The 24,890-nt window shown below is 45.5% G+C and overlaps 1 protein-coding gene across 3 annotated transcripts; it reads left to right on the top strand.

The window, feature by feature from the left end:
* PRRT1B (proline rich transmembrane protein 1B) lies at positions 1–24,345 on the top strand. 3 transcript variants are annotated; one of them, XR_015548911.1, is made up of 5 exons: positions 15,829–16,206; positions 16,386–16,852; positions 17,712–17,855; positions 18,921–19,200; positions 19,353–24,345. XR_015548911.1 is itself a non-coding variant. In XM_087418888.1 (4 exons), the coding sequence occupies exons 1-4, from the start codon at positions 402–404 to the stop codon at positions 19,068–19,070; spliced, it is 771 nt and encodes a 256-aa protein (XP_087275014.1). In that variant the 5' UTR covers positions 1–401; the 3' UTR covers positions 19,071–24,345. The 3 variants fall into 3 exon arrangements, 2 of the variants coding, with proteins under 2 accessions (XP_087275014.1, XP_087275013.1); XM_087418888.1 differs by lacking the exon at positions 15,829–16,206 and adding an exon at positions 1–411 and having other exon boundaries at positions 18,921–24,345; XM_087418887.1 differs by having other exon boundaries at positions 18,921–24,345.
* The last annotated feature ends 545 nt before the right edge of the window (positions 24,346–24,890 follow it).

The following is a 24,890-nucleotide window of genomic DNA, read 5'->3' as shown; positions in this document are numbered from 1 at the left end:
GCAGTTTGCCCAACTCCCCACCACTCCTTTATTGTCCCACACTGGCCTTCCGGGCCCCTGGGGGCGTTTGCATTCACCACGCTGCCCTTTCCCAAGTCCCAAGCCTGGCCTGCGTCCCTCCTCCCACCTGCCTCCGAGTCCGCTAACGCTCCGCTGGAAACCTCCACCGCGACCTTCCTGCCCGCGGGTCCGCAGCGGCGCGGACGGCGCCAGCGCCAGGGCGCACGGGAGCCACCTGTTGACACAGCCCGGGCGATCCGGCCGGTCAATTATTAACCAGCCGCGCGGCCGGCACCAGGAAACCCGAGCCGGCGGCGAAAGCGGAGCCGGGCCCAACGGCGGCGGGAGGCGCCGGGCGCGGGGAGCCGCTCGCCCCGCTCGCCCCGCCGCCGGCTCGCGCCATGGAGGCAGGTAGGGGCGGCGGGCACGCTGCGCGCTGCGCGCCCCCGGCCCGGGCTCCCGGGGGTCCTGACGCCGGGGCTGCGGGTGCAGGGGCGGGCGAGGCGCGGGCCGGCCCGGCCTGGGCTCGGAGCCTCTTTCCGCGGGGCCGCAACCTGGCCCTGCCCTGGGACACCCCACCCCAACACACTCAGCCCCAGAACTGGGGGGAGCAGGAGGCTGCTGTAGAAAGTTCAGGCAACTTTGGCCATGCCCCCTCCGGCTCTGTGGGCGCCCCTGCGGGAGAGCTGGGGAGGGGGCAGCAGGTGCCGGAGCAATGGCAATTTGGGGGGCATTTTCCACACCCCTCCCCCACGCCCCGTCCTGGCTCTGGTAACTTTGTTCGCCTCTCTGGCCAGGCTGAAGTCCTTAGAGCGGGGGGAGAGCGCGACCCTGGCAAAGGGGGGCAGAGATAGGGCCCGGGGAGGGAGATGGAGCCGGGAAGAGACCCCCCAGTCTGAACCGGAGACCGAGAGAGGCGCGGCGGGGTGCGGTGGGACGGGGCGGGCTGGGGGAACCGAGCTGGAGAGATGGGCAGACAAGGGTGGGACCGCGGAAAGGCTCGTTCAAGCCTCCGACGGCCCCCACGCCACCAGGCGCTGGAAGGGGCGGGGGGCGGTGAACGGAGACCCCCATCCCTGCCCTCGGGAGTCCCAGGCAGGCGGGAGCAGGCGGGCGGCGGCGGGAGCCGGAGCCGCGGACCGTGCAGTCCTGCCGGCCCCCCCACGAGAACCGGGGGCGGCGCCGGGCGCACCTAGATTTCTCCTGCCACCGGCTCCCAGGGGATGCCGCGGGGAGGAGGGGCGGGCCGGGCCGGCTCCAACCGCCGCCACCACCCCGACCCCCGGCATGCCCCCCGACCCTCGAGCACCTCCCCACCCCACCTCCCGGCCCCCCTCACCGGCTGGAATGTCCCGCGGAGGCTCCGGTGTCGAGAACCCGAGAAGCAGAGGCCGCAGCCGGCAGCCCCGCCAGCATGTATTTACTCTGCGGCGCTATCTCCGCGCCATCGGGCCAGGTATTTGCCCTGGCGGCCCCGGGAAGCTGCGGTTTTTGTTGTGATAACTGGGGCAGGGTGTTCCGTGCCAGCATCCCACAGGGACCGGTCTCGAGTGGATCTGAGGGCCGAGGCTCAGGTTACCTGGTGGCAGCCTCCGTTCTCTCATCTCTAAAATGGGGGCAGTAAAGAGAACAGCGCACCTGAGGACGCACTGAGAGGGTAGAGCAAAGCTCTCAGAGCAGAGCTGGTCATATGTTCACGGTTGTTTTTAAATGATTGTTACTATTATTATCCCCATTTTACAGATGATGGAAAAAGAGGCATGGAGAGTTTAAGTCAGTGCCTGTAAGGTGTCACCCCCAGAGTTCTTGCCGGGCAGTGCTGGTTCCCTGTAAACGCAGGTGTAAGGGCTGTGCACGCAGACCCTGGCGCCTAGTAAGTGCTTTCTGCTGGTAGCTGCTGTTCAAGGCGCTGTCATTGCCGTTCATTCTTACCTGCAAAGCTTCCTCCACTCACCAGCCCCACAGGCACCTGAGCCTGCTGAAACCACGGCATTTTCGTAGGGTTTGTGTACAAAATTGTATTTCTGAGCCTACAGCACTGGTCCATTGAAGGTGCTCAATAAAAGTGTGTGGATTGTCTGCCCGTCTGGTTGGGTGCCTCTGTGTAGTCAGCTGTTCAGAGGGTGGTTTGGCACCTGATGTAGCGGGGGTGGTGGATTTTGGCTGAGAGCTTCATAAGTCAGTCAGCCAGCGGCACTGGGGCGGAGAGGAGGCTCTCTGGCTCAGACAGCAAACACAGCTTCTCGATTTTTCCACAGTGTTTTTCCGTAGTTGTCTTGACTATTTAAAAACTCCAGCCCTCGGCTGGGTGGATGAGGTTGGGAGCTGCCCTGGAAACCCTGAGAGGGTCTAACAAGGTCTCTCTGGGGGTTGTGGTCTGGTGGTGCCTCCTCCTGGGATATTTAGACCTCCCCCACCCTCCAATAGATCAGCAAGCCCTGGGCCCCCCACAGGGGTCCTCCTGCAAGATCCCAGCTCTCTGCATCAAACTTCATAGTCACAGACCTTTCTGACTTTAAGGGTGGACCTCATTTCTCATTGGCTTTCGTTTTCCCCGCTTCTTGTAGATTCCCCAAACCAGCCAGAACACACTTCCATTTTCTCATCTTCCAGTCTTCCTAACCTCGGGTAACAGTAGCCAGTGTTAGCTGAGCTCTGCTCACAGTGGTGCAGGCACTTTACAGGCATACACTCATTTAATCCCCACAACCCTGGGAGGTGGCGTTGTCCCCATTGTAAGGAGGAGGACAGTGAGGAGGCACAGGGAGGTGAAGCAGCCCGGGCAGCCTTGCCCCTGAGCTCCAGCTCCCGACTGTAACACGGAACCCATCCCAGATCCAGCAGCCCAGCTCTGCCCTGGACACTGAGGCAGGAGGTGAAAGAGATCTGATCTGCCCTATTGCTTATGGCAACTCTCTTCCTCTCCTCCCCTACATGTGCTGTCAGGCCCGGGTGCCCCTCCTCAGTACTGCCTGAGTCCGTCCACTTGTCCACATCCCTTCCTGCCCTCTGCCCCATTCTGGCTCAGGCCATTGTCGTCTCTCTCTTTATTCAGCCACTGCCTCCTTCCCACTCACCTGCCCTCGTGCTGGTCACTTCAATGCTCCTGGCACTGGCTGCTGGAGGAAGCTTTCTGTATCAGTTATCAATTGGCTATTGCTGCGTAACAAACCAACCCGAAACTTGGTGGCTGAAAACAGCAAGCATTTGTTATTTCTCATGAGTCTGTAGGTCAGCTGAGTGGCTCTGCTTGTTAGGGCCAGCTCACCAGGGACTGGATGGTCTGGGGATTGGCGGGCTATTGGCTGGGAGCCCCCTTTCTCCTTGTGGCCTGTCCAGTGGGCTAGTTCTGGCTCCCTCACAATGGTGGCAGAACGACTCCCAGCAGTAAGACAGAGCAAGTCTCAATAGGCAAGTGCTTTCACAATTTTTTTAAAAGAATGTTTTAACTTTATTTGGGGTATAATTGAAGTACACCAAACTGCCCATATTTAAAATGTGCATTTTGATCAGTTTTGACATATTACACATCTGTCAAGCTATCACCATCTCAAAATAAACATCTTTATCGGCCCCCAAAGTTTCTTGGTGCCCTTCATAATCCCTCCCTCCACCCCTTCCCTGGAAACTATTGATTGGCTTTCTGTCACTCTAGATTGCGTTTTCTAGAATTTTGTATAAGTGGAATCATATAGCATGTACTCTCTTTTTGACTGGCTTCTTTTACTTGGCATGATGATTAGAGATTCATCCATGTTTTGTGTACAAAGAGTTGATGCCTTTTTATTGCTGAGTAGTTGCATCTGTTATCTATTACTGCATAACAAGTTACTCTAAAGATTCAGGCTGAAAACAGCGCACATTTACGCCTTCAGTTTCTGTCAGGAGTCTGGTGCAGCTGAGCGCGGTGCCTGTGGCCTGAGGTTTCTCGTGAGGTTACAGTCGGGCCGTCAGCCGGGATGTGGTCACCTCAAGACTTAGCAGAGGCTGAAGGAGTCGCTTCCAAACTTACTCACCTGGTTGCTGGCAGGTTTCAGTGCCTCATGCTGTTGGCGTTAGGGTCTCAGTTCCATATGGGCTCTTAGACCCAGGGCCTCAGTGCCACGCCACATGGGCCTCTCCATAGGGCCTTTCCCAACATGGTGGTGTGCTTCCTCTTGGAGTTACCAGAGACAGGGAGAGAGCACCACGAGAGAGTGGGAGAGCAGCTGAGAAGAAGCCACAGTCTTTTCAAAACCTAATCTCAGAAGCAACATCCCACATCTTCTGCCATATTCTCTTTATTAGCAAGTCATGAAGTCCAGGCCACACTCAAGGGAGAGGATTACACCTCAGGAGGCAGCGATCACTGGGGGCCACTGTAGGGGCTGCCTGCCCTGGACATACTCCATTGCGTGGACAGAGCACCATTGCTTTACCCATTCTTCTGTTTCTGGACTTTGGGTTGTTTCCAGTTTGGGGCTATTACAAATAGAGCCGCCATAAACAATTGTGTACAGGTCTTGTGTGGTCATACGATTTTATTTCTCTTGGGTAAATACCTATGAGTAGAATAGCTGCATCATATGGTAGGTGTATGTTTAACTTTTTAAGAAACTGTCAAGCTGTTTTCCAAAGTGGTTGTGTTATTTTATTTTCCCACTAGCAGTGTCTGAGAGTTCCAGTGGTTTTACATACTTGCCAAAGCTCGCAAAGGTCAGGTTTGTTTCTTTTTAATTTTAGCCAGTCTAATGGTGTGTGGTGATATCTCGTGGTTTTAATTGGCATTTTTAATTTTGATGGCATTTCTGATGACTAATAACATTGAGCATCTTTTTCTGTGCTTATTGGCCATTCGAGTATCTACTATGGTGAAGTATTTAAAAATATTTCATCCACTTTCTCATTGGGATATTTGACTTATTACTGGGTTGTAAGAGTTCTTTATACCTTGTTGATACAACTCCTTTGTCCAATACATGTGTTATATTTTCCCCCACTCCGTGACTTGCTTTTGTATTTTCTTAGTAATGTCTTTTGGAGACAAATAAAAAATATTTATTTTGAAGTCCAATTTATGAATTTTTTCTCTATGGATCACGCTTTTGGTGTCATATATAAGAAATCTTTACCTATCTATCCTAAGGACACAAAGATATTCTCCTATGTTTTTTTCTAGAAGTTTTATAGTTTTAGATGTTATATTGAGATTTGTGATCTATTTCAAGTTAATTTCTGTATATGTTGAGGAAAGAGTCAAATATTTACTTTTTTCCACACGGATAACCAGTTGATCCTATGCCGATTATTAAAAAGACTTTCCTTTCCCCACTGAATTGCCTTAGAACCCTTGGCAAAAATCAACTGACCAAATATATATGTGTCTATTTCTGTACTGTAATATTTTAATGTTTCATTGATGTATGTGTCTGTCATTTCATTAATAATGAACTGTCTGGTTTATCATAGATTTATACTAAGTCTTGAAATCAGGTAAAGTCCTCCAATTTTGTTCTTCTTTTAAAAATTGTTTTGATTATTCTAGGTGCTTTGCATTTTCATAAAAATTTTATAACTAGCTTGTCACTTTCTAAATGTTAAAAAAGCCTGCTGGAATTTTGATTGTGATTGCAATGACTCTGTAGGTGAATGTGGGGAAAACCGTTATCTTAACAATTTGAGCTTTCCAATCAATGAACATAGTATATCTTTCCATTTATTTAGGATTTCTTTAGCTTCTCTTAGCAGTGCTTTGTAATTTTCAGTGTAGATGCTTTGGAATTCATTGGTTGGATTTATTCCTAAGTACTTTCCAATTATTTTGGTCCTCCTGTGAATGGGATCTTAGTTTTAATTTCATTTTCTAACTATTTGCTGCTAGTACATAAGAATAGAATTGATTCTTTATATTAGCCTTGTAACCTGTGACCTTACTAAATCCATTTATTGGTTCTAGGAGCTGTTGTAGATTTCCTAGGATTTTCTACATAACAATCATATCATCTGCAAACAAGGGCAGTTTTACTTCTTCTTTTCCAATCTCTATACTTTTTATTTCTTTTTTATGCCTTATTGCTGTGGTTAAGACCGCCAGAACAATGTAAAGTAGAAGTGGGAAAGTGGAAACCCTTACTTTGTTTCTGATCTTGGGGAGGAGATGGGAACAATCCAGTCTTCTACCATTAAGTATGAGAGTAGCTGTAGGTTTTTCATAGATCCCCTTTATCAATTTGAGGACATTCTCTACTATTATTAGTTTACTAGAAGTTTTTTGTTTTTTTTAACCATTAATGAGTGTTGGATTTTGTCAAATGTTTTCTCTACATCCATTGAAATGCTAATATGGTTTTTCTTCTTTATTCTGTTAATATGGTGAATTATGCTGATATTTGAGTGTTGAACCAAACTTGCATAATTTTATTTGATCATGATGTATTTTTTGTGTATTGTTGGATTTAATTTGCTAATATTTTATTAAGGATTTTTTTGTGTTTATATTCATAGGAGATATTGGTCTGTAATTTTCCTTTTTTGTAAGTTTGTGGGTTTTGGTGTTAGGTTTGTGCTGGTCTCATCAAATGAGTTGGGCAGTGATCCCACTTCCTCTATTTTTTAAAAAAGTCTGTAATATTGGTATTATTTTCTTCTTTGAGTGTTTGATAGATGTTAGCAGTGAAACCATCTGTGGACAGAGTTTTATTTTTGAAAAGGTTTTTTTGTTTGTTTTTGTTTTTTGTGAGGAAGATTGGCCCAGAGCTAACATCTGCCAAGCCTCCTCTTTTTTTTTGCTGAGGAAGATTGGCCCTGGGCTAACATCCAGGCCCATCTTCCTCCGCTTTATATGGGACACCGCCACAGCATGGCTTCACAAGCGGTGCGTCGGTGTATGCCCGGGATCCAAACCGGTGAACCCCGGGCCGCCGCAGCAGAACACGCGCACTTAACCACTTGTGCCACCTGGCCAGCCCCTGAAAAGGTTTTTGATAGCAAATTTAATTTCTTTAATAGATATAGAACTATTCAGATTTCCTGTTTCTTCTTGTGTCAATTTTGCAGAGTTGTATTTTTCAAGAAATTTGTTTCATCTACATTGTCAGATTTGTTGGCATGAGGTTGTTCATAGTATTCTCTTGTCATCCTTTTGATGTCTGTAGGATCTGTGATGATGACTCCTTTTTCATTCTTGACATAGTTATTTGTGTTCTCTTTTTTCTTGATACATCCACCTATAGATTTGTCAATTTTGTTGATCTTTTCAAAAAACCTTCTTTTGGCTTTGTTAATTTACTCTGTTGTCTGCTTTCTATTTCATTGATTTTTGTTCCTGTATTTATTATTTTCATCCTCCTATCTACTTTGTGTTTACTTTGCTCTTCTTTTTCTTGTGTTCTTGGGTGGAACCTTGTGTCGTTGATTTGAGATCTTTCTTCTTTTCTAATGTAATTGCTTAAAGCTCTATGTCTTCCTCTAAGAACTGCTTTAGCTGCATCTCACACATTTTGAGATGTTGTTTTCTCATTGTCATTCAGTTCAAAATACTTTCCAATTTACATCATGATTTTATTTTCGACCCATGAATTCTTTAGAAGTGTGTTGTTTAATTTCCAGATATTTGGTATTTTCCTAGACACATCATTGTTATTGATTTATAAAATCAGAGAATGATTTTAATCCTTTAATCCTTTGAGCCTTGTTTTATGGCCCAGGACGTGATCTGTCTTGGTGAATATACCTGTGTCCTTGAAAAGAACGGCATCTGCAGTTCTTGAATGTAGTATTCTATAAATATCAGTTGGATCAAGATGGTTTATAGTATTGTTCAGATCGTCTATGTCCTCACTGATGTTTTGTCTAGTTGTTCTATCAATTGCTGTAAGAAGGGTATTAAAATCTTCTACTAGAATTGTATATTTTGTGTGTTTCTCCCTTTAACCCTGTCAATTTTTGTTTCATGTATATTGAAGCTTTGCCGTTAGGCACATATGCATTTATAATTGTTACGCCTGGTGAATCATCTCTTTTATCATTATGAGGTGTTCCTCTTTATATTCTTTCTCTTGAAGTCTATTTTATCTGATATTAAAATAGCCACTATAGCCTTTCTTGCTGTTTATATGGCATATCTTTTTCCATCCATTTACTTTCACCGGTGTCTTTAAAGTATATCTGTTGTAAGTTGCTTGTAGGTCTTGGTTTTTATTCTTTCTGTCAATCTCTGCTTTTTAATTGTATAGTATATTTAGACCATCAACATTTAATGTAATTATTGATATGGTTGCATTTAAGTCTATGATCTTATTATTATTTTCTCTTTATCTCCTCTGTTTTGTTCCTCTGGTCTCCCTCCCTGTCCTGTGTCCCCTCTCCCCACCTGTTTTGGATATTATTTGAATATTTTTTAGTATTCCCTTTTAATTTATCTCTTGGTGTTTTGGCTACATATCTTCATGTAATTTTTTTAGTGATTGCTCTAGGGTTTACAATACATACCTAACTTTTTGCAGTCTACTTAGAGTTAGTATTGTATCACCTTGAGTAAAATGTAGAACCTTGAACCTTGTAACCTTATAGGTCTCTTTACCCTCATCCCCATCCATTTAGCTTTTATAATCTTAGTGTGTGTTATAGTTTTCATGTGTAGTACATCTACACACATTAAAAACTCACCATAAAATGTGATAATTTTTGCTTTCAGCAGTCATACATATATTAAAGAATTTAAAAGGAAAAATTATTTTATATTTACCCCAATAATTATAATATCTATTTCTCTTCCTTCATTCTTGAAGTTCCAAGTTTCCCTCTGATATTATTTCTTTTCAATCCAAAGAACTTCTTTTAGACTTTCTGTTTCAGAAGGTCTCTGGCAAGGAATCTTCTTAGTTTTCTTTCATCTGAGAATGACTTTATTTCACTTGTAGTAGGCAGAACTCTAAAGATGACCCCCAGGTTCCTTTCCACTGGTTATTCGATCAAACACTAGTCTAGGTACTTCTGTGAAGGAATTTTGCAGATGGAATTAAAGTCCCAAGTCAGTTGATCTTAAAATATGGAGATTATCTGGATGGGCCTGACCCAGTCAGATGAGCCCTTTAAAAGCAGAGAGACATCTCTATCTGGTAGCAGAAGGGGAAGACAGAGAATTTTGAAGCATGAGAATGATCTGATGTGCCATTCCTGGCTTTAAGGATGGAGAGGGTCATGTGAGAAGGACTGTCAGCAGCCTCGGGGAGCAGAGAACCTCAAACCCACAGAACTGGAATTTGCCGACGACTTGAATGAACTTGGAAGTAGGAACTTGGAATGAACTTTATGAATCTGTAAATTCATCTTTCACCAGATTTGAGAAGCCAAATATAATACAATATACAATATAATTGTAGCCATTATAACTTCAAATATATTTTTTCCCCAAATCTCTCCTGGGACTTCACTGACATGCGTAGTGAAGACCTTCTTGTGTTACCATACAGGGCCTGGAGGCTCTGTTCATTTTTTTTTTCTTTTTTCCCCCCTCTCTTCTTCTGATTGGTGTATCTTCCAGTTCACTGACTGTTTTTCCTGTCACCTCCATTCTGCTATTGAGGCCAATCAGTGAACTTTTAAATTTCAGATATTATGCGTTTTAGTTGAAGACTATCATTTTTTTTTTTAACTTTCTAATTCTTTGTTGAGAACTTATTTCAAGTGTGTTTGTCTTTACCCCATGGAGCCTGGTTACAATGGCTGCTTTTTCTGATAATGCCAACATCCAGGTTACCTCAGGTGACATCTGCTGATTGTCTTTTCCTTTGAGGACTGGTCACATTTCCTTAGTTCTGCATATGGTGAAAGATTGCTGATTGTGTCCTGGACAGTGTGAATATTGTGTTGTGTAGATTCTCAGTCCCGTTATAATTCCCTGGAAAATGTTGACTTGTTCTGTTTTAGCAGGCAGTCAACCTGGTTAGTTTCAGATCACAAGTTCTGTCTCACCTTCTGTGAGTGGTGTTTACAATCTTGGTTCGGTTTTCCCGTATTCTTTTTTTTTATTGAGGTATAATTGACATAGCAGTGTTCGTTTCAGGTGTACAATGTAGTGATTCAATATTTGTTTATATTGCATAATGATCACCACAATAAGTCCAGTTAACATCCATCACCATATATAGTTACAAAGTTTTTTTCTCATGATGAGAACTTTCAAGATTCATTCTCCTAGCTACTTGCGAGTATGCAATACAGTATTACTAACTGTAGTCACCATGCTGTACATTACATCCCCAGGACTTATTTATTTTATAACTGGAAATTTGTACCTTTTGACTCCCTTCACTCATTTCACCCATCCTTCGCCTCAGGCAACCACCAATCTGTTTTCTATACCTATGACTCATTCTCATTTTTTTTTTTTTTTAGATTCCACGTATAAATGAGATCATATGGTATTTATCTTTTTCTGTCTGACTTATTTCACTTAGCATAATGCCTTCAAGGTCCATGCATGTTGTTGCAAATGACAAAATTTCATTCTTTTTTTATGGCTGAATAATATTCCATTGTGTATATATATATATATATATACACACACACACACCACATTTGTTTTATCCATTCATCCATTGGTGAACACTTAGGTTGTTTCTATGTCTTGGCTATTGTGAATAATGCTGCAATGAACATAGCATGCATATATCTTTTTGAATTACTGTTTTAATTTTCTTCAGATAAATACCCAGAAGTGGGATTGCTGGATCATATGGTAGTTCTATTTTTAATTTTTCAGGAACCTCCATACTGTTTTCCATAGTGGCTGCACCAATTTACATTCCCACCAATAGTGCACAAGAGTTCCCTTTTCTCCACATCCTTGCCAACACTTGTTATTTCTTATCTTTTTGATAATAGCCATTCTGACAGGTGTGAGGTGATATCTCATTGTGGTTTTGAGTTGCATTTCCCTGATGACGAGTGATGTTGAGCATCTTTTCATGTACCTGTTGGCCATCTATATGTCTTCGTTGGAAAAATGTCTATTCAGACCCTCTGCCCATTTTTTAATCATATTGTTTGTTTTTTTGCTATTGAGTTATATGAGTGTTTTAATATATTTTGGATATTAACCCCTTATCAGATATATGTTTTGCAAACATTTTCTCCCCCCTTAGTAGATTGCCTTTTTATTTTGTTGATGATTTCCTTTGCTGTGCAGAAGCTTTTTAGCTTGATGTAGTCCCACTTGTTTATTTTTGCTTTTGTGTCTTTGCTTTTGGTGTCAAATCCAAAAAGTCATCCCCAAGACCAGTGTCAAGGAGCTTACTGCCTATGTTTTCTTCTAGGAGTTTTATGGTTTCAGGTTTTACATTCAAGTCTTTAGTCCATTTTGAGTTAATTTTTGTGTATGGAGTAAGATAGGAGTTCAATTTCATTCTTTTGCATGTGGCTGTCCAGTTTTCCCAATACCGTTTATTGAAGAGACTATGCTTTCCCCGTCGTATTTTCTTGGCTCTTTTGTCATAAATTAGTTGACCATATATGTGTGGGTTTATTTCTGGGCTCTCTCTTCTGTTCCATTGATCTATGTGTCTGTCTTTATGCTAATACCATATTGTTTTGATTACTATAGCTTTGTGATATAGTTTGAAATCAGGGAGTGTGATGCCTCCTGCTTTGTTCTTCTTTCTCAAGATTGCTTTGGCTATTCAAGGTCTTTTGTGGTTTCATACAAATTTTAAGATTGTTTATATCTGTGAAAAATGCCATTGGAATTTTGATAGGGATTGCATTGAATCTAGCTTGTTTTGGGTGTATAGACATTTTAACAATATTAATTATTCCAGTCCATGAGCACAGAATGTCTTTTCATTTTTGTGTCATAGTCAATTTCTTTTGTTGATGTCTTATAGTTTTCAGTGTACAGGTCTTTCATCTCTTAGGTTAAATTTATTCCTAAGCATTTTATTTTTTTGGATGCAATTGTAAATGGGATTGTTTTTTAAATTTCTCTTTCTAATAGTATGTTGTTAGCATATAGAAATGCAACAAATTTTTGTATATTGATTTTGTATCCTACAAATTTACTGAATTCATTTATTAATTCTAACAGTTTTTTTGGTGGAGTCTTTAGGGTTTTCTGTATATAATATCATGTCATTTGCAAATAGTGACAGTTTTACTTCTTTCTTTCTAATTTGGATGCTTTTTATTTCTTTTTCTTGCCTAATTGCTCTAGCTAGGATTTCTAGTGCTATGTTTTATAAAAGTGGCAAGAGTAGGCATCCTTGTCTTGTTCCTGATCTTAGAGGAAATACTTTCAGCTTTTCACCCTTGAGTATGATGTTAGCTGTGAGTTTGTCACATATGGCCTGTATTATGTTGAGGTACGTTCCCTCTATGCTCACCTTGTTGAGAGTTTTTATAATAAATGGATGTTGAATTTTGTCAATTATTTTTTCTGCCTCTATTGAGATGATCATATGATTTTTATCCTTTATTTTGTTAATATGATGTATCACATTGATTGATTTGTGGGTATTAAACCATCCTTGTATCCCTGGGATAAATTCCACTTAATCATGGTATATGATCCTTTTAATGTATTGGTGAATTTGGTTTGCTAGTATTTTGTTGAGGATTTTTGCACCTGTGTTCATCGGGATATTGGCCTGTAACTTTCTTTTCTTATGGTGTCTTTGTCTGGTTGTGGTATCAGGGTAATGCTGGCCTCGTAAAATGAATTTGGAAGCATTCCTTCCTCTTCTATTTTTTGAAAGAGTTTGAGAAGGATTGGTATTGATTCTTCTTTGAATGTTTGGTAGAATTCACCAGTGAAGCCATCTGGTCCTGGAGTTTTCTTTATAGGGAGGTTTTTGATTACTGATTCAATCCCCTTACTGGTTATCAGTCTGTTCAGATTTTCTGTTTCTTTATGATTCAGTGTTTGTAGGTTGTATGGTTTTAGGAATTTATTTATTTCTTCTAGGTTGTCAAATTTTCTGGCATATAATTGCTCACAGTAGTCTCTTATGATTCTTTGTATTATCGTGGCATCAGTTGTAGCATCTCCTCTTTCATTTCTGATTTTATTTGTGTTCTCTCTCTCTTTTTTTTCTTGGTGAGTCTAGCTAAAGGTTTATCTATTTTGTTCATTTTTTCAAAGAACCAGCTCTTAGTTTCATTGGTCTTTTCTATTCTCCTTTTAGTCTCTATTTCATTTATCTCTGCTCTGTTCTTTCTTTTTTACTGAGGAAGATTCACCCTGAGCTAACATCTGTGTTCATCTTCCTCTATTTTGTATGTGGGTCACTGCCACAGCATGGCCGCCGATGAGTAGTGTAGGTCCGCACCCAGGAAATGAACCCAGGCCACTGAAGCCAAGTGCACTGAACTTAACCACTAGGCCACCGGGTGAGCCCCCATGTTATTTCCTTCTTTCAACTGACTTTGGGCTTCATTTGTTCTTTTTTTCCTAGTTCCTTGAGATGTAAAATTAGGTTGTTTATTTGAGATTTTTGTTTCTTGATGGAGGCATTTATCATATGAACTTCCCTCTTAGAACTGCTTTTGCTGCATCCCGCAAGTTTTGGTATGTTGTATTTCCATTTTCATTTGTCTCAAATTTTTTGACTTCTCTTTTGATTTCTTCTTGGACCCCTTGGTTGTTCAGTAGCATGTTGTTTAATCTCCACATATTTGTGAATTTTCCAGTTTTCTTCTTGTAATTGATTTCTAGTTTCATACCTTTGTGGTTTGAAAAGATGATTGATATGATTCCAATCTTCTTAAATTTATTAAGACTTGTTTTGTGGCCTAACATTTGCTCTACCCTGGGGAATGTCCCATGTGTGCTTGAGAAGAATGGGTATTCTGTAGCTTTTGAATGGAATGTTCTGTATATATCTGTTAAGTTCATTTGGTCTAACATGTCCTGTAAGGCTGATGTTTCCTTATTGATTTTCTGTGTGGATGATCTATCCATTGATGTAAGTGGGGTATTAAAGTCCCCTATTACTATTGTATTGCTGTCTGTTTCTCCCTTTTGCCTGTTAATATTTGCTTTATTTATTTAGGTGCTCCTATGTTGGGTGCCTAAATATTTACAAATGTTATATCCTCTTGTTGGATTGACCCCTTTATCATTATATGATGCCCTTCTTTGTCTCTCATTACAGTCTTTGTTTTATTTTTTTATTTTATTTTATTTTTTTGGTGAGGAAGATTGTCCCTGAGCTAACATCTGTTGTCAGTCTTCCTCTTTTTGCTTGAGGAAGATGGTTGCTGAGCTAACATCTGTGTCAATCTTCCTCTATTTTGTATGTGGGATGCCGCCACAGCATGACTTGATGAGTGGTGTGTAGGTCTGCACCCAGGATTAGAACCCACGAACCCTGGGCTGCTGAAGCGGAGCACACAAAGTTAACCACTACGCCACTGGGCTGGCCCAGCAGTCTTTGTTTTAAAGTCTATTTTGTCTCATATAAGTATAGCTACCCCAGCTTTTTTGGGTTCCATTTGCATGGAATATGTTTTTCCATCCCTTCACTTTGTCTGTGTGTGTCCTTAATTTGAAGTGAGTCTGTTGTAGGCAGCAAATAGGTAGATTTTTTTTTAAAATCCATTCTGCTACTCTATGTCCTTTGTTTGGAGAATTTAGTCCATTTGCACTTAAAGTAGTTATCAGTAGATATGTACTTATTGCCATTTTGTTCATTGTTTTCTGGCTGTTTTGGTGGTCCAGTTTTCAAAGTACTTCTCATGCTGGTCTAGGTCTGTCCCCTACATATGAAGCTTGAGGGTGAGTCCAAGACTTGTGTGGATCCGTTTTAGGGTGACTAACCATCGCAGTTTGCCTTGGACTAAGGGGGTTTCCCAAGATGTGAGGTTTTCAGTAGTATCCAAGAATGTCTTGGGCAAACTGAGATTCATTGGTCACCCCAGTTCATACACAGAACTAGGGGACCCCCCCTTTGCAGCTCCTTCCTCTCTAGGATTTCCCCCGCTCTTTCCATTCTGCAGGGACCCTTTCCTGGCTCCTGGGGCCAGAATGACAGGGTTTCTAATGGAGTTTTAGCCACCCGTTCTGCTGCTTACCATGTGGCTCGGCGGCTGGAGCTTGGAGCTTTGAGGGAAACGAGAGAGAAAAATGAGAAACTCACCCCCTTGCGGGTCACTTCTCTCACTCCACAATCTGCCTGCTTTTGTTCACTTTTCGGTGTTTTTGGCTAGTTTCCTTTTATTTTTTTTGTCTAGAGTTTTTAGTTGTAATCAGGAGCGGCTTTTAAAAAACTGTGGTAAAATGTACATAAGATTTACCATCTTAACCATTTTGAAGTGTACAGTTCAGTGGCATTAAGTGCAAGTTGCATGGCCAAGTCCAGATTCAAGGGGTGGAAAACAGAGGGAACAGCATGGGTAAGGGTGTGGAGGCATGAACACCAGCACAGGTGTGTGAGGAGCGGAGGCCCTGAGTGACCCCTGGCTGCAGGGGGGAGGTGGGGTGGGGAGTTATCAGGGGCCCAGCACTCCCTGCCACTGGGGATCCCTCCCCCAGGGATCCCTGGCCTCTGACCCCACCCACCAGCTCTGTGGGGGTGGGAGTGGGTGGGAGGATTTCAGCCCAGCTCCTCTGCCCTCACCTGAGCTGCCGCTGTTACATCTGTTTTCCTTATTTCTCTGCCTTTTGTAACCCCAGAGATTATCGTGTGGATGTTGGAGGCCAGGGCTGGAAGGTAGCTGGGCAGCTGAGGGCCTGGGAGCCCCGGCTTGACGCTGCTGGTGGGCTTCTCTCCACCCACTGCTCCTCTTCTCTCCCCGCCCCTCCCCACCCCCATTCAGGTTCTGTTCCCTCTATGCCTCAGCAGGCACTTGGCCGGTAGTGACTTCCTGGTTCTTCCAGGTCACTCAGCAGGGTGTGGAAACTCCTGAGCACCCTATCTTCCCTCACTCCCAAGCCAGGAATCTGATTGGTTCAGCTCATCTCCTCAGACCGGCCCCCAATGGACGGTGTCTCAGGACAGCCCGGCAGGCGGCTGCCTTGGGCCGATGCTCCTTCTCTGGTCCAATCTGCTGGGCAGCAGGGTAGTGGGGGCAGGAGCGCCTCCTGGCAGGAGAAGTCTGGATCTAGGGCCCTCCGGGCAGGGGCAAGGCTTGTGTTCCATCCCAGCTGGGCCTCGAGCTGTCTGTGTGTCTGCCAGGAAGACACGTCACCTCTCCGCACCCCAGTTTTCTTGTCCCGTCATTGCGCTTTGGGTAAAGCTTCTTGGAGAGCCCGGCATGGAGAGGCCTGAGCGTGGGGGTCCATGCAGGATCAGGGGCGGCAGGGTCATTGTGACTTTCTCCTTAGAGGGGCTGTGTTTGGGGCTCGTGGGGAGGATCCCATCTGGGTCAGTGGCCTCTTGGGGTTCACGGCACCTGCCATTTCTTCCCAGGAGCGGACACGAAACGGGGCAGCGGCCCCGCGGCCCCCGAGGACCCCCGGAGCCCCGCGCACCCCGAGCTCCCGCAGCTGCCGCGCCGCCCGCAGCTCCTGGATGAGGACGGAGGGCCCAGCGAGGAAGCGGCCGCGGATGGGGGCAGCGCCCGGGCCCCGGAAGACCCCCCGGTAGCCCCCCAAGCCGAGGCCTCGGCAGCGCCCTCCACCCAGGCCCACGCCGCGGATGAGGCCAGGCAGGGGCCCAAGGTGGAGGCCGGCGGGGTCCCCAACATCGGCTTCGTGGGCGAGCCCCCGCCCTACGCGCCGCCCGACCCCAAGGCTGTGCACCTGCTCTACCCGCCCTTCCCGCAGGCGCCCGTGCTCTGCCAGCCCGCGCCCGCGCCCCAGGCCCTGTACACGCCGCCCGCCGCGCCCCTCTACGCTGCGTCCGCCCCGCCGCCGTTCTTCGCGCCCTTCCCCGTGGTGAGTAGAGTAGGGGTGTCCCCCAGCGCGGTCGCCCCGGACGCCTGCTCCAGCCCACCTACTTTCCGCTCACCAGCTCACCCCAACCTCACTTACTGGTCCCCCGCTTGCGCCCCACTTTCCCCCAACTCACCCCTCCCTCCTTCCGTCCCTAGGTGGGAGAGTTTGGCACACAGATGATGAGAGGCCACCATAACCAACCCCTGCAGAGGGCGCTTCTGTCCCCAGATGAGGAAAAGGAAAGGGCTCCCTCAGCCTGGGGAGTGGGCGCCCTGGGGAGGCTTCCCAGAAGTGGGGGCATTTCAGCTGGGTTCTGCGGGAAGAATAGGAGAGTGTAGGCAGAGAAGAGAAGGAAGGGCACTCTGGACAGAGGGCACAGCACAAGCCTGGTGTGTGCTGGGAATGATGGTGGTGTGTTCAGCTTAATGGGAAGGGAGGATAGGAAGGTGGGATCCATTGTGAGGGACCCCAGGGCCTTTGGGTGGGAGATGACTTGATTAGATTTTTAGAAAAAACAAAGCAAAACAAAAGATCCTGGGCTGCCTGTGGAGGAGAGCTGCGAGGTCCCCCTGGTGGGAAGCCCAGTGAGGCCATGGAGACACGTGGTGGCTGGACCCTGGACTGAGCGATTTGTAGAGGGCAGAACGGAGAAGACTCCTGGGGGCTGAGTGACGGGCTGGGGTGTGGAGAGAGAGAGCAGAAGGGGGGCCTGACTGACCCCTCGGAGACCTGCAGCCTCAGGGGGTGGGGGCTGGGGGTGGACGGAGTGACCCTTCCATGGCCCTCGCTGGCTGTGTCCTCCTTCTGGTGTCTGGAGGTAGGGCGGCTCCCTCACTGCCCCGTGGCTGTGCCCCCGCAGTACAACAGCCCCATGGCCGGCGTGCCAGCCCCCGCTGCCGTGGAGCACCGGCCCCTGCCCAAGGACTACATGATGGAGTCCGTGCTGGTGACTCTCTTCTGCTGCCTGCTCACTGGGCTCATCGCCATCGTCTACTCCCATGAGGTGGGTGGGCCGTGCGGCAGCCCTCCAGCATACAGCCACCAGTGCCTGGGGGGTCTGCACAGCTCCTTCCCAGCAGCTGGGTCTCTGGTGCTTCCTCCTCAGGAGGGTGGCAGGAATTGGTAAATCCGTGCCCACTTGCCCCTGTTGGATGGACACCTCCTCCCCTCTCCTGTCTCTGCCCCCTACCACTCATGATCTGCTCTAGAAAGTTCAGCTAAAACAATTCACATTGAAGGTGTGAATGGCTGATAAGGCCCAAGGAACTGCCCCCTCCCAGTGGGGGCTTGTGTTAAATGGGGCAGAGACTTCCATCCATTCATCCACTCATTTCTCTACCTCATCCACCTCCAACTAGCCGTCTGTCTAGCTACCCATCTATTTACCTGCTCACCTACCCATTTATTCACCCATCATTCCGCCTACCATCTCTCTAGTCTCTATCCATCTGTCCTTTCACCCACGCACCCCTCTATTCATCCATTAACTCACTCCTCTGTCTACTCCCCCATCTACCCATCCCTATCCATCCATCCACCCACCAGCTCATCTCCGTGACGCCCATCCTCTCTCCCTCCCTCCCTGGTGTTACTGAGCATCACCAGGCCCCCCACTGGTCAAGCTCCCCAGTCATAAGTGAGCCAGGACTGTGGGGAGAAGGCCGATCTCAGGACAGCTCAGACGTGGGACTCGGGAGGCCGCTGCCTGCCTGTGAATTCTGGCTCCACCACCAGCTGTGTGGCCCTGGGCAGATCACTTAACCTCTCTGAGCCTTTGTTTCCTCATCTGCGAAGTGGGGGCAACAACACCACCAAACTCAGGGTTGTTGTGAGGGTTGTACGAGATGAGGCTGGGGGTGTCATCTGTGCCAGGCCCATGGCAAGTGCCCAAGAGCTGGCAGCCCTCACCTCCATGGCTCCTGCTCCTTTCTGGGCTGTGGCCTGGTAAGGTGCCCGAGTTTCTCGGGGTGTCAGTTTCCCAGTCCGTGCCCTGGGGCCTGGCCCGATGGTGCTGTGCTGGCAGGGGGTGGGGCTCTGTTTCCGCTCATCCTGCCCCATCTCGTTGCAGACACGCGCGGCCCTGAGCAGGGGGGACCTAGCCCAGGCTGAGGAGGCCTCGCGCAAGGCGCGCTCGCTCGTGCTCTTCAGCCTGCTCTTCGGGGTCTTCGTGTCCACCAGCTGGGTCATCTACGTGGTCGTGGCACTCTACCTCCCCTGAGGGCTCGTGGCTCCTTTGGGGACGCCAGGACACCCTGGGATACCTACCCTGGCCAGACTCTTTCTGTGGACTTTGACCCCTGCCGGTGGCCATCTGTCAACCATGGAAGGGGCCCAGGAGCCAGAAGAAGGTGGGCTTTGCAGCCCTCAGCACCCCTGTGGCTCAGCCTCAGCCCCTACAGGTGGCCTCAGGCAGTGTCCTGATCTGAGGTGGCCCCAGGGCCCAGGCCCAGCTGTGGGATGCAGGCCCACGAGCCCATTTCCTCGGTGCCTCTTCCTCTAGGTCGTCCTGGAACTGTGCCGGCCGGGTGCCCACGGCCCTCGCCCTCACCTTACCCCTGGGAGACCACTGGAGGGACCGGAGCCCTCACTGTCTTCAGAGCTGTTTGGAAGGACATTGCCTCCCCTGGCTCCCCCACTCCAGCCCAGCTCTGTGACTGCAGGGCAGAGCTGCCGGATTTCTTTTTCACTGGGAGAGAGTTGAGGGGAGTGCCTCCTCTCTCCTTGGTGGCTCCTGGCTGGTTGTCCTGCGCCCAGCCCCATCCCGGAGACAGGCTCTCATGCTGACCCCATATCCAGAGACCAAGGCCACTACGTCTGGTCAATAAACAAAAGGCAGCACCCTGGGCTGAACTTCATGTTGCTGCTTCGGGGCCGTCGCTACTTCCTGGCTCACCCTCAGTGTGAGCGCTAAACGTCTGTCCACAGCCGTGCTCCTGCACCCGCCCCTCTGAGGTGCTCTTCGCACACAGGCAGCTCGGCGAGGATCTGATTTATTGCCCACACTGTGCAGCGCAGAGCCTGGCTTGTGGTGAGCACTCGAGGCCGGAGCTGCTGGGTACTGATGGCGGGGATTTCTGTAGGGTCTTCCACGGCCAAAGGTGATGGGAGAGCAACGACTAAGGGTCTGAGCATGAGCTTCAGGACAGCCAGGAACCTCCCAGTCGGCAGAGAGGGGAACCTGTTAATGGACATTTTCCTGGGGAGGGGTCCAGCGCTCTCAGCAGATTCCCAAAGGGGTCTGTGACCCAACAAGATTAAAAACCATCTGCATAGAGAGAGGAGGAAGGGGCCCCTGGCTGAGCCATACAAGATTGACAGCTCAAGTTAAATCAGGGGCTTTCTGAGCACCCACTGTGCGCTGCTCACAGCCCTGGACCCGGCACTGGAAGATGAAGCAGAACATCCCATCTCAGCCCTTGAGATGCTCTGGGAGCTGGAGAGACGTGGAGGAGGAAGTGAGGGATGAGCAAAATGCTTGGTGATGGAGAGGGGGCCTCGTGTTCTGGGACACAGCTGGTCCAGAATTAGGATCTCAAGCACTAAAATGCATGATAGCCACAAAACAGGAGGAGGAAACCGTATTTTAGGGATCCATAGATGCCAGAAAGTATTTGGTAGAATCCAACAGCCACAGCTATGCTCACTAAACTCTTAAGTAAAATCAGAATAGAAAGAAATCACCTAGACCAGTGTTCCTCGGACTTGAAAGCATATAACACAGCTGGGAAAGCCTGTGAAAGTGCGGGTGCTGATTCAGTGAGTCGGACCTGAGATGCCGCGCGGCTAGCGAGCTCCCAGGTGGTGCTGCAGCTGGTCTGTGAACCAACAGCACGTGGCACATCAAGCAGGAAACGATTACAACCACTGAAAGCCGTCACCACCAGGCTGAAGCCATGCGATGCTCCCGAGTGTCTCTCTTAGTCAACATTGTTTTGACGGTCTGGCTAATGTAAAAAGCAACAAAGTGAAATTTGTAGCATAAAAGCTACAAGAGACAAAATGATTCTCTAGCTAGAATATCCAAGAGTCAGTGAAAGAGTTAGAATAAGAGAACTCGGTAAAGTTGTTGGATACAAAATACACAATAGTCAATAGCAATAATCAGTTAAAAATGGAAAAAATTTAAAATTCCACTCACAATAGTGATAAAAACAGTAAAATCTAGGAATAAATTTAACAAGAAAGATCTGGATCCAAATGAAGAAAACAATTTTTTAAAATTACCAAAAGAAAAAAAAAAAACCTGAACAAAATATCTGGATAAGAAGATGTAATATCATACAAATATCTAGCTTTCTCAAAGAGATTTAATGAAATTCCAACAAGAAAGCCAAGCTTTTAAAACTACGACAAAAATGTTTTAAAAAATTAATATGGAAGGAAAATGTACAAAAATTGTTAATAATTTTTAAAAGTTTAATGAGGGGGGAGTTTCTTCACCAGATATTAAAACTTACCATAAAGCTACAATAATTGAAACAGCATGGCTTTGCCACAGATATAGATCAGTGAAAAATAATAAACTCCAAAAGCGGACCAGCCCCATGGTTTAGCAGTTAAGTGTGCTCTGATGCTGGCGGCCGGGGTTCGGATCCCGGGCATGCACTGACACACCGCTTCTCTTGCCATGCTGAGGCCGTGTCCCACATACAACAGCTAGAAGGATGTGCAACTATGACATACAACTATCTACTGGGGCTTTGGGGGAAAAATAAATAAATAAAAAAATTATTAAAAAAATGTTTAAATAAACTCCAAAAGCATTCCAAGTATGTATGAGAAGTTAACATCTGATCAAAATGGCGCTTTAATTGAGTGAGTCAAGGAGGGCTCATAACAAGCAGAGTTGGCTATCTCTATTCTCCTGTTGTATGCAAAAATAACTTCCAGATGGATTAAAGAGCTAAGTATAAAATAAAGCTAATACTAATACTAATACTAATACTAGTACTAGAAGGAATCGTAGGAGGATATTTGTATGACCTCAGAGGAGGCCTCTGAAAATCTGGAAAACCAAAGAGGGAAAGACTGATAGGTTTGAGTTCTGTATATCAGGAAAGTACAGATTTAAACATGAGATGACTTTTACTTATCAGATTGGGAAAAAATTAGAAAGACTGAATACATCCTGAGTTGGTGAAGGAACGAACGCAGACCCTCTCATTTATCACTGGTGGGTGTGTATTGCCACAATCTTTGTGAAAGTGGACTGATGGTATCCATTAATTATATATGTACCATATGTACCATATATGCATGTAAGTGCAAAGAAGAGACTCCAGAGGGATGTGTTCCAGACTGCTGATAGTGTCTGTCTCTGGGGAGGGAATGGGCCTGGAGGCTTTGTGTGATACATTGCTGAATTTTAAAATGAAGATGTACTCACGCATTGTGTCATTAAAAAATAACTGAAAAAAATGTGCATGCCTTTTGACCCAGCACTTCCAGTTTTAGGATTCACAGTAGTGAAAAAGGCAGTCTGTTTTCCTGAAGCTTCCAGTCCAGTGTGGAAGACAGACATATATCAGATGGTGTGGATACCACCTGTGCTAGAGGGCCACGAAGGAGACATAGCCAGGGCAAGTCTACGATGTCATAGCTGAGAAAAACTCTGATTTCAGAGATGTTGAAATACGTGTGTCTTAGACTCACTCTGGCGGGGCATAGGGGTCTGTGACCTGAGAGAGTGGTGGAGAGAGGCTTTCCTGAGGATGTCATGGATATATAAACACTAAAATCCAATGAGATGCTGCTGGCTGCGTTCCCATGTGGTTGCATCATTTGCGTTCCCACCAGATGGACGGGAGTTCCGCTTGCTCCACAAACTCATCCATCCCTGGTATTCGTCAGTCCTTTAAGTTTTAGTGCTTCTGGAAGTTAAAGCTGTGGTGGCATTTCAGTGTGGCTTTACTCTGCACTTCTGTGGTGACTAACGACACTGAGCCTTTTACCATATACCATCAGCAATTTGGATATCTCTTTTTATGATGTGCCTGTCAAGTCATGTGCCCATTTTTACACTGGATTGTCTTTTCCTTATCAATTTAGAGGAGTTCTTTATGTATTCTAGACATGAGTCCGGTGTTAGATATAGGTATTGCAAATATCCTTTCCCTTTTCAGTCACTTCTTTTCATCAGATGACTGATGAAAATCTCAATTTTAATATATTCAAATTTATCCTTTCTGTTATGGGTCATGGTTTTTGTGGCTTAAGAAAAACTTCCCTACTCCTGGGTCATGAAGATATTCTCTTATATTGTCTTCTAGATCTAGAAGATTTCTTGGTTTATTTTTACATTTAGATCTGCCACCCTTCTGGAATAGATTCCAGAGGTCTACCTGTCTACTCTTGTACCTCTACCATACTTCACCATCACTTCATTACCGGGGTTTGCAGTAAGTCTTGATATTGGGTAGGTCAGGTCCTCCCACCATCTTTAAGAGTCTTGGCCATTTAAAATCATTTGTATTTATAATAAATTTTAGCATTGTCAATTTTCACCAAAATAAAGATTGAGATTTTGACTGTGATTGCTTTAAGTCTATGGATTAATTTGGAGACAATTGATATCTTTTATGGTACTGAGTGTTCCAACAAACACGGTGAATTTCTTTGTTTAGTAGGTCTTTTAAAAAATTAATCTTGACTTTTTTTTTGTGCAGAAATATTGCACGTTTTGTTAATATCCCTGGGTATTTGTGTTTTTTTGATGCTATTATGAATATGATCATTTTTATATTTTTCTTGTTACTTGGTAGTATACAGACATACAATTGATTCTTGACTTTGTATCCAGCACTCTTTCTTAATTCATTTATTAATTTTGATAATTTATCTGTAGATCCTGTTGAATTTTCTATTTACACAATATCATGTGTATATGATGAATTTTTGTCTTCTTTTCCAATCCTCGCCCCTCCTGTGTGCTCCTCCTGCCGTCCTGCACTGGCCGGACCCCCAGCAAGGTGGACAGACGTGCTTGCAGTGGGCAGACTTATCTTTTTCCTAGTCTCCAAAGAAAGGTTTCAATATTCTACTTTTTTAAAAAAAAATAGATATCTTTTTTCTGATTAAGGAAGTAGCCTTCTGGGGCCGGCCCTGTGGCTTAGTGGTTAAGTGCGCACGCTCCGCTGCTGGCGGCCCGGGTTCGGATCCCGGGCGCGCACCGACGCACCGCTTCTCTGGCCATGCTGAGGCCGTGTCCCACATACAGCATCTAGAAGGATGTGCAGCTATGACATACAACTATCTACTGGGGCTTTGGGGGAAAAATAAATAAATAAAATTAAAAAAAAAAAAAAGGAAGTAGCCTTCTGTTCCTAGTTTGCTAAGAATTTTTTTTAATCATGCATGGATATTGAATTTTATTAAATTACTTTCACATGTCTACTAAGAAAATTATCTGATGTATTCTGTTAATGTAACTCAATGTTGATTTTCAAACGTTAAAGTAACTTTTCATTTCTGGAATAAAGCCATGTTGATCATGACGTATTATCCTTTTTCTATATTGCTAGGTTCAGTTGTGAATGTTTTGTTTAGGGTTTTTGCGTCTGTGTTCATGAATGAGGCTGGTCTGTACTTTTCCTTGTTGTGGTTTGGGAATCAGGGTTATAGCGCCTCATCACAAGGGCTGGGAAGTGCTTCTCATTTTCCACTTTTTGGAAGGGTGTAAGATTAGAGTTATTTCTTACATGTTCCTGAGAGAGGTGTGTTAAAACTTCCCGCTTTGCCCATTTTTCCTTGGCATTCTCTTGGCCTTTGCTGTAGATACTTTGAGGCTGTGTAATTAGATGCATACGTATTTAGAAATTGTTAAATCTGTCTGTTGAGTGTACTGTATATCTTTTCAAATGTCTTTTTGTAACTCTAGTAATACTTTTTGCCTTAAACTCTACTTTTCCTTTTCCTCTAATGCTTTTTTCCTTAAAGTCTACTATTAACATAGCTATGCTCAGGGTTTTTTGGCTGTATTTTCAGAGTCTATCTTTTTCTATATTTTTACTTTCAACTTTTCTGTACCTTTACGTTTTAG

This window comes from Ceratotherium simum, chromosome 29 (genome assembly GCF_057802395.1).
Source record: "Ceratotherium simum simum isolate JZ-2026a chromosome 29, ASM5780239v1, whole genome shotgun sequence".
Lineage (NCBI taxonomy): Eukaryota > Metazoa > Chordata > Mammalia > Perissodactyla > Rhinocerotidae > Ceratotherium > Ceratotherium simum.
Note: the sequence above shows the minus strand (reverse complement) of the source record. Positions and strands in the feature narration are given on the sequence as shown.